Genomic DNA, 10,067 nt, shown 5'->3' on the forward strand with positions numbered 1-10,067 from the left:
CTGTTTGCTGTCTTTGATGGTTTCCTTCCTCCTGTTGATTTATGATGAGCATGATGCTGTGTGTGTGTGTGTGTTAAACACAGAGCTTTGATCAGATTACTGGTTTGAATCCTTTTTACCTGCTTTAATCCTGAATAAATGATCATTATTCAGTGCGTTGCTGCCCAGATTCTAAGATTATTTCCTGTAATGACAGCTTCTCACTTCATCCTGTTAAAGGAACGGATGTCTGATCATGTGACTGATGAACCTTCACACATTACACATCCGTGTTCATCATTCAGATGGGCTTAAACAGAAGCTGGAACAGGCTGAATTATTTCAGTTTGTGTTGAGCTCTACTCCTCCTGTGATTAGCTAACTCACTGTAACTCACTGTAACTCACTAACTGTAACTGTAACTGTAACTCTAACTGTAACTAACTGTAACTCACTCAAACTGTAACTGTAACTCACTGTAACTCACTCTAACTAACTCTAACTGTAACTGTAACTCACTCAAACTGTAACTGTAATTCACTCTAACTGTAACTGTAACTCACTGTAACTGTAACTCACTCTAACTCTAACTCACTCTAACTCTAAATGTAACTTTAACTAACTGTAACTGTTACTGTAACTCTAACTAACTGTAACTATAACTGTAACTAACTCACTCTAACTGTAACTGTAACTCTAACTAACTCTAACTGTAACTAACTGTAACTCACTCTAACTCTAACTGTAACTAACTGTAACTGTAACTCTAACTCTAACTGTAACTAACTGTAACTCTAACTAACTGTAACTAACTCACTCTAACTCATTCTAACTCTAAATGTAACTGTAACTCTAACTGTAACTCTAACTAACTCTAACTGTAACTCTAACTGTAACTCTAACTTATTCTAACTCTAAATGTAACTGTAACTAACTGTAACTCACTCTAACTCTAACTCTAACTGTAACTCACTCTAACTCATTCTAACTCTAACTAAAACTAACTGTAACTCTAACTCTAACTAACTGTAACTGTAACTCTAACTAACTGTAACTCTAACTGTAACTAACTCTAACTAACTCTAACTCACTAACTCACTCTAACTGTAACTAACTGTAACTGTAACTCTAACTCACTGTAACTGTAACTCTAACTCACTGTAACTCTAACTCTAACTCACTGTAACTAACTCTAACTCATTCTAACTCTAAATGTAACTGTAACTAACTGTAACTAACTTTAACTGTAACTAACTCTAACTGTAACTCACTCTAATTCATTCTAACTCTAAATGTAACTGTAACTAACTGTAACTCACTCTAACTCTAACTGTAACTCACTCTAACTCATTCTAACTCTAACTAAAACTAACTGTAACTCTAACTCTAACTAACTGTAACTGTAACTCTAACTGTAACTCTAACTGTAACTAACTCTAACTAACTCTAACTCACTAACTCACTCTAACTGTAAGTGTAACTCTAACTCACTGTAACTAACTGTAACTAACTGTAACTCTAACTCATTCTAACTGTAACTGTAACTCTAACTGTAACTCTAACTCACTGTAACTGTAACTCTAACTCACTGTAACTCTAACTCTAACTCATTCTAACTCTAAATGTAACTGTAACTAACTGTAACTAACTTTAACTGTAACTAACTCTAACTGTAACTCACTCTAATTCATTCTAACTCTAAATGTAACTGTAACTAACTCTAACTCACTCTAACTCTAACTGTAACTAACTCTAACTGTAACTCACTGTAACTCATTCTAACTCTAAATGTAACTGTAACTAACTGTAACTCACTCTAACTCTAACTGTAAATAACTGTAACTCTAACTAACTGTAACTCTAACTAACTGTAACTGTAACTAACTCTAACTGTAACTCACTCTAATTCATTCTAACTCTAAATGTAACTGTAACTAACTCTAACTCACTCTAACTAACTGTAACTCACTCTAACTGTAAATAACTGTAACTCTAACTAACTGTAACTCTAACTAACTGTAACTCTAACTAACTGTAACTGTAACTAACTCTAACTGTAACTCACTCTAATTCATTCTAACTCTAAATGTAACTGTAACTAACTCTAACTCACTCTAACTAACTGTAACTAACTCTAACTGTAACTAACTGTAACTCACTCTAACTCTAACTGTAACTCACTCTAACTCTAACTCACTCTAACTCATTCTAACTCTAACTAAAACTAACTGTAACTCTAATTTTAACTAACTGTAACTCTAACTAACTGTAACTCTAACTCTAACTAACTCTAACTCACTCTAACTGTACGTGTAACTCTAACCCACTGTAACTCTAACTGTAACTAACTGTAACTCTAACTCATTCTAACTGTAACTCTAACTGTAACTCTAACTCACTAACTCACTCTAACTGTAAGTGTAACTGTAAGTGTAACTCTAACTCACTCTAACTCATTCTAACTCTAAATGTAACTGTAACTAAATTTAACTCACTCTAACTGTAACTGTAACTAACTGTAACTGTAACTGTAACTAACTGTAACTCACTCTAACTGTAACTGTAACTAACTGTAACTCATTCTAACTCTAAATGTAACTGTAACTAACTGTAACTCTAACTAACTGTAACTGTAACTAACTCTAACTGTAACTAACTCTAACTGTAACTAACTCTAACTGTAACTAACTGTAACTCACTCTAACTCTAACTGTAACTGTAACTAACTCTAACTGTAACTAACTGTAACTCACTCTAACTCTAACTCTAACTCACTCTAACTCATTCTAACTCTAACTAAAACTAACTGTAACTCTAACTCTAACTAACTGTAACTCACTAACTCACTCTAACTGTAAGTGTAACTCTAACTCACTGTAACTCTAACTGTAACTAACTGTAACTCTAACTCATTCTAACTGTAACTCTAACTCTAACTGTAACTCTAACTCACTAACTCACTCTAACTGTAAGTGTAACTCTAACTCACTCTAACTCATTCTAACTCTAAATGTAACTGTAACTAAATTTAACTCACTCTAACTGTAACTAACTGTAACTGTAACTAACTGTAACTCACTCTAACTGTAACTCTAACTGTAACTAACTAACTGTAACTCATTCTAACTCTAAATGTAACTGTAACTAACTGTAACTCTAATTGTAACTGTAACTCACTGTAACTCATTCTAACTCTAACTGTAACTAACTGTAACTCACTGTAACTCATTCTAACTCTAACTGTAACTCACTGTAACTCATTCTAACTCTAACTGTAACTGTAACTAACTGTAACTAACTAACTGTAACTGTAACTAACTGTAACTCTAACTAACTGTAACTAACTAACTGTAAATGTAACTGTAACTAACTGTAACTCTAACTAACTGTAACTAACTGTAACTCATTCTAACTCTAACTCTAACTGTAACTAACTGTAACTCACTGTAACTCATTCTAACTCTAACTGTAACTAACTGTAACTCACTGTAACTGTAACTAACTGTAACTCATTCTAACTCTAACTCTAACTGTAACTAACTGTAACTCTAACTAACTGTAACTGTAACTAACTGTAACTCATTCTAACTCTAACTCTAACTGTAACTAACTGTAACTCTAACTAACTGTAACTGTAACTAACTGTAACTCATTCTAACTCTAACTCTAACTGTAACTGTAACTGTAACTAACTGTAACTGTAACTAACTCTAACTCTAACTGTAACTAACTGTAACTCTAACTCTAACTGTAACTAACTGTAACTAACTGTAACTCACTCTAACTCTAACTGTAACTGTAACTAACTGTAACTCACTCTAACACTAACTGTAACTGTAACTCTAACTAACTCTAACTGTAACTCTAACTCTAACTCTAACTGTAACTCTAACTGTAACTGTAACTGTAACTCTAACTGTAACTGTAACTGTAACTGTAACTCTAACTAACTCTAACTGTAACTCACTCTAACTCTAACTGTAACTCTAACTCTAAATGTAACTCTAACTAACTCACTCTAAATGGAACTGTAACTGTAACTCTAACTAACTGTAACTAACTGTAACTCACTCTAAATGTAACTAACTGTAACTGTAACTGTAACTGTAACTAACTCTAACTCACTCTAAATGTAACTCACTCTAACTGTAACTCTAAATGTAACTAACTTTAACTGTAACTGTAACTCTAACTCACTCTAAATGTAACTGTAACTGTAACTGTAACTCTAACTCACTCTTAATGTAACTAACTGTAACTCTAACTCACTCTAAATGTAACTTTAACTGTAACTGTAACTCTAACTCACTCTAAATGTAACTGTAACTTTAAATGTAACTAACTGTAACTCTAACTGTAACTCTAAATGTAACTCTAACTGTAACTGTAACTAACCCACTCTTAATGTAACTGTAACTCTAACTGTAACTCTAACTCATTGTAACTCTAACTCTAACTAACTGTAACTCTAACTGTAACTAACTGTAACTTTAACTCTAACTCTAACTAACTGTAACTCTAACTGTAACTCTAACTCACTCTAAATGTAACTCTAACTTTAAATGTAACTAACTGTAACTCTAACTGTAACTCTAAATGTAACTCTAACTGTAACTGTAACTAACCCACTCTTAATGTAACTGTAACTCTAACTGTAACTCTAACTCATTGTAACTCTAACTCTAACTAACTGTAACTCTAACTGTAACTAACTGTAACTTTAACTCTAACTCTAACTAACTGTAACTCTAACTGTAACTAACTGTAACTTTAACTCTAACTGTAACTAACTGTAACTTTAACTCTAACTAACTGTAACTCTAACTGTAACTCTAACTCACTCTAAATGTAACTGTAACTTTAACTGTAACTGACTGTGCTGCACATCAGAGGCTAATTCCTCAGTAATAACCTGAAACTAAATGTAGAAACGGAGCGCCCTTTGGTGCTTCCAGTGCTGTAGATGCTTTTTAACGTATTGCTACTTTTCTGTTGTTTCCATAAACAAAGTCAGGAGCTAAAAGTTGGATATGCTGATAAATCATTTACCCAGATGCTCACCTCTCAGTTCCTCTCACCTGAGAGGAGGAGGAGACACGAGGAGAGAGCTTCCAGCATTAACTGAGCGTACAGCAGCAGAGGTTCATACCAAAGTCAGGTCAGCTAACTTTAAACAGATTAGTCTCAGCTGCATCATCTCCGTAATGTCGTGTGTTTTATCATCTGAGAACCTTTAAAGATGCTCAGGAAAGCGTTTATGGATAGTTTTAAACATCTGAACCTGCTCAGATTACGCAAAGCAACAACATACGCTTCCATAGTTCCACAAAAGCCGACTGTCACCTGGAGAACGTTTCCAGGATTAAAGGACTGATGAAGCTCAGAGAAGCTGCTCCAGGTGTTTATCTGCAGCAGACCTGATGGAACAGAGTGTTTCCTGCTCTGATCGGAGAGCTGATTCAGTCCATCCTGAGGCCTCTACTTCCTGCTGGGTTAAACCCTGCTGCTGGTTTCTGAAGCTTTAACTGGTTTCTGAAGCTTTAACTGGTTTCTGAAGCTTTAACTGGTTTCATCTCAGACCTGCTGGTTTCTGAAGCTTCAGGATCAGCTCTGCTTTCTGTCCTCAGAGTCAGAACCAAACCTGGAGAAGCTGCTTTCAGGTTTTATGTGGAATAAACTCACAGATAACTGCAGGTCTGCTGCTTCTTTTAAATCAAATCACCACTTTCCTGTTAACCACTGCATTTGATTAGCTGAATTATATAAAGGGATTTTCACAAATGATTTCCACTGCGCTCTGCTCATCACTGCGTTTTCAGACCTGAGACACGTTGCTCCTCCAACACTGAAGCCTTCAGCACACAGGCTGTAAATCTGCACCAACACTCTGACAGTTACAACCAGCGGAGTTTAAACGACTTCATGACTGCGCCCGAGGACAGGAAGAAGGGACATGCTCTGTAAAGTCTTCATCAAACTCTAAATTAAAAGCTAAAATTCACTAAATACTGACGCATTTCCTTTTCCTGCTCTACTGACTTAAACAACTGTCCAGATGTTTAAACAACAAACTGCTCAGGTGCAGCTGACTTTTAAAACTTGTTTTCATGTTTTAGTTGTTAAAAAGAACATCTTTACTTAAATGTCATTCCAGAATACATGAATGACATGCTAGCAGAGTATAAACCCAGCAGAGCTCTGAGATCTGCTGACTCAGGTCAGATAGTGGAGCCCAGAGTTCAAACTGGACCCGGTGAAGCAGCTTTTAGCTGTTATGCTGCACACAACTGGAACAAACTACCAGCAGAACTGAAATCAGCCCCAGCTGGAAGCACTTTTAAATCCAGGTTAAAAACATTTCTCTTTCCGTGTGCTTATGGTTGAGTTTATATCTTTTTTCCCCCCTCTTCTTTGATTGCTTTAATTTTTATTCTATTTTAATTCTCTTTAAATTGATTGTTTTTATGCTGCTTTATTCTGTTCTTTTAAATGCCTTGCCTTTATGTAAAGCACATTGAGTTGCCTGTGGTATGAAATGCGCTGTATAAATAAAGATGCCTTGCCTAAAGAAGCCAGAAAGTCTGTGACTGTATCTGAGGCTAAACACATAAAACTGCTGCTTTATCTTTCCCCGACATGAATCCATCTGAGTCTGAGGACACAAACACGTTCAAACCTCATTTTTCCATCAGCAGAGGGGCTCAACAACCCTCCGGCCCGGGGCCCCTCTGGAGGTGCCTCCGGCCCTGGCAGGTAAACTTTCCATTACCCAGACTATGAGCTCCAGTCTGAGACGGTCCAGCCGGGACCCCCTCACACTCACACGCACACAACGCACAGAGGCAGACTTACAGATCTTGGCCACGCTGGCCACCAGGAGCCAGATGGCGATGATGTAGGGGGTCTGGACGTAGCTCCACTCCCACTGGACCACCCGGTACCCGCCGCCGTGATGATGCTCCCCCCCCTCCTCCTCCTCACCGGGACCGGCCGGTTCTTCTGCTGCGGACTGGGCCAAGGCCACGGCGGGCGCCCCGTGTTCCGCACCGGGCTGCGGGGCGGAGGGAGAGGCGGGGACCGGCGGCAGGAAGCTGAGCCCGGACCCCCGGAGCGGCGGAGCGCGGCTCCCCGGCGGGTCGGCGGCGGCGGCCGGCAGCAGCAGCAGCAGCAGACCGAGCGGCAGCATCATGTCCGGGAGCTCAGCGCGCTGACATCCCGCCGGCCTTTATATACACACCGAGACACGGAGAGGACGCGGGGCAGCGCGAGCAGCCGACACCGTCAACACGCACGCGCACTCACACAAGCACTCACGCACTCACACAGGTTCCGGTACGACTCGGAGGAGGAGACACCGGAGCCGCACGTGACCCGCCCAGTCCGCCTTTAAAGAGACGCTGCAGGTGAAGCCCCGAGGAGCCGTGACGTCACACATCAACACGCCGTCTGACGTCAGAACTCAGGAAGGTTTAACGGTGCGGTCTAATTCCTGCAGCAGCAGCTGATCCTGTGGGGGGCTGCACTGATTCAAACTTTACCCCAACATTTTGTTCTTTAAACAACTGTCCAGATGTTTTACCAACTAACTGCCCAAATGTTTTACCAACTAACTATCCAGATGTTTTACCAACTAACTGCCCAAATGTTTGACCATCTAACTATCCAGATGTTTTACCAACTAACTGTCCAGATGTTTTACCAACTAACTGTCCAGATGTTTTACCAACTGTCCAAATGTTTTATCAACTAACTGTCCAGATGTTTTACCAACTAACTGTCCAGATGTTTTACCAACTAACTGTCCAGATGTTTTACCAACTAACTGCCCAGATGTTTTACCAACTAACTTTCCAGATGTTTTACCAACTAACTGTCCAGATGTTTTATCAACTAACTGTCCAGATGTTTTACCAACTGTCCGGGTGTTTTATCAACTAACTGTCCAAATGTTTTACCAACTAACTGTCCAGATGTTTTACCAACTGTCCAAATGTTTTATCAACTAACTGTCCAGATGTTTTACCAACTAACTGTCCAGATGTTTTACCAACTAACTTTCCAGATGTTTTACCAACTAACTGTCCAGATGTTTTATCAACTAACTGTCCAGATGTTTTACCAACTAACTGTCCAGATGTTTTATCAACTAACTGTCCGGGTGTTTTACCAACTAACTGTCCAGATGTTTTATCAACTAACTGTCCGGATGTTTTACCAACTGTCCGGATGTTTTATCATTTAACTGTCCAGATGTTTTACCAACTAACTTTCCAGATGTTTTACCAACTAACTTTTCAGAGGTTTTACCAACTAACTGTCCGCATGTTTTAACAACTGTCCAGATGTTTCATCAATTAACTGTCCAAATGTTTTGCCAGTTAACTGTCCGGGTGTTTTATCAGCTAACGGTCCAGATGTTTTACCAACTGTCCCAATGTTTTACCAACTAACTGTCCAAATGTTTTACCAACTGTCCAGATGTTTTATCAACTAACTGTCCAGATGTTTTACTAACTGTCCGGGTGTTTTATCAACTAATTGTCCCAATGTTTTACCAACCAACTGTCCAAATGTTTTACCAACTAACTGTCCAGATGTTTTACCAACTAACTGTCCGGATGTTTTACCAACTAACTGTCCAGATGTTTCACCAACTGTCCGGGTGTTTTACCAACCAACTGTCCAAATGTTTTCCCAACTGTCCGGATGTTTTACTAACTGTCCAGATGTTTTACCAACTAACTTTCCAAATGTTTTATCAACTAACTGTCCCAATATTTTACCAACTAACTGTCCAGATGTTTTATCAACTAACTGTCCGGATGTTTTACCAACTGTCCGGATGTTTTATCATTTAACTGTCCAGATGTTTTACCAACTAACTTTCCAGATGTTTTACCAACTAACTTTTCAGAGGTTTTACCAACTAACTGTCCGCATGTTTTAACAACTGTCCAGATGTTTCATCAATTAACTGTCCAAATGTTTTGCCAGTTAACTGTCCGGGTGTTTTATCAACTAACGGTCCAGATGTTTTACCAACTGTCCCAATGTTTTACCAACTAACTGTCCAAATGTTTTACCAACTGTCCAGATGTTTTATCAACTAACTGTCCAGATGTTTTACTAACTGTCCGGGTGTTTTATCAACTAATTGTCCCAATGTTTTACCAACCAACTGTCCAAATGTTTTACCAACTAACTGTCCGGATGTTTTACCAACTAACTGTCCAGATGTTTCACCAACTGTCCGGGTGTTTTACCAACCAACTGTCTAAATGTTTTCCCAACTGTCCGGATGTTTTACTAACTGTCCAGATGTTTTACCATCTAACTTTCCAAATATTTTACCAACTAACTGTCCCAATGTTTTACCAACCAACTGTCCAAATGTTTTCCCAACTGTCCGGATGTTTTACTAACTGTCCAGATGATTTACCAACTAACTTTCCAAATGTTTAACCAACTAACTGTCCAAATGTTTTACCAACTAACTGTCCAAATGTTTTACTAACTGTCCAGATGTTCTAACAACTGTCAAAATGTTTTACCAACTAACTTTCCAAATGTTTTACCAACTAACTTTCCAAATGTTTTACCAACTAACTGTCCAAATGTTTTACCAACTAACTGTCCAAATGTTTTACCAACTAACTGTCCAAATGTTTTACCAACTAACTGTCCAAATGTTTTACAAACTGTCTGGATTTTTTACCAACTAACTGTCCAGATGTTTCTCCAACTGTCCGGATGTTTTATCATTTAACTGTCCAGATGTTTTGCCAACTAACTTTTCAGATGTTTTACCAACTAACTGTCCGGATGTTTTAGCAACTGTCCAGATGTTTTACCAACTAACTGTCCCAATATTTTACCAACCAACTGTCCAAATGTTTTCCCAACTGTCAGGATTTTTTACCAACTAACTGTCCGGATGTTTTAGTAACTGTCCAGATGTTCTACCAACTGTCCAAATGTTTTACCAACTAACTTTCCAAATGTTTTACCAACTAACTGTCCAATTGTTTCACCAACTAACTGTCCGGATGTTTTACCAACTAACTGTCCAGATGTTTTACCAACTGTCC

General features: G+C 38.2%; 1 protein-coding gene across 1 annotated transcript in view; it reads right to left on the reverse strand.

The window, feature by feature from the left end:
• The window catches only part of slc9a5 (solute carrier family 9 member A5), a 47,563-nt gene extending 40,300 nt beyond the window's left edge, over positions 1-7,263 (reverse strand). Inside the window, exon 1 of the mRNA XM_075468800.1 lies at positions 6,832-7,263. Within this exon, the coding sequence (XP_075324915.1) occupies positions 6,832-7,168 (337 nt within the window). The 5' untranslated portion in view covers positions 7,169-7,263. The remainder of the gene's footprint in view (positions 1-6,831) is intronic.
• Positions 7,264-10,067: the final 2,804 nt, after the last annotated feature.

This window comes from Odontesthes bonariensis, chromosome 1, assembly GCF_027942865.1.
Source record: "Odontesthes bonariensis isolate fOdoBon6 chromosome 1, fOdoBon6.hap1, whole genome shotgun sequence".
NCBI classification, from domain to species: domain Eukaryota; kingdom Metazoa; phylum Chordata; class Actinopteri; order Atheriniformes; family Atherinopsidae; genus Odontesthes; species Odontesthes bonariensis.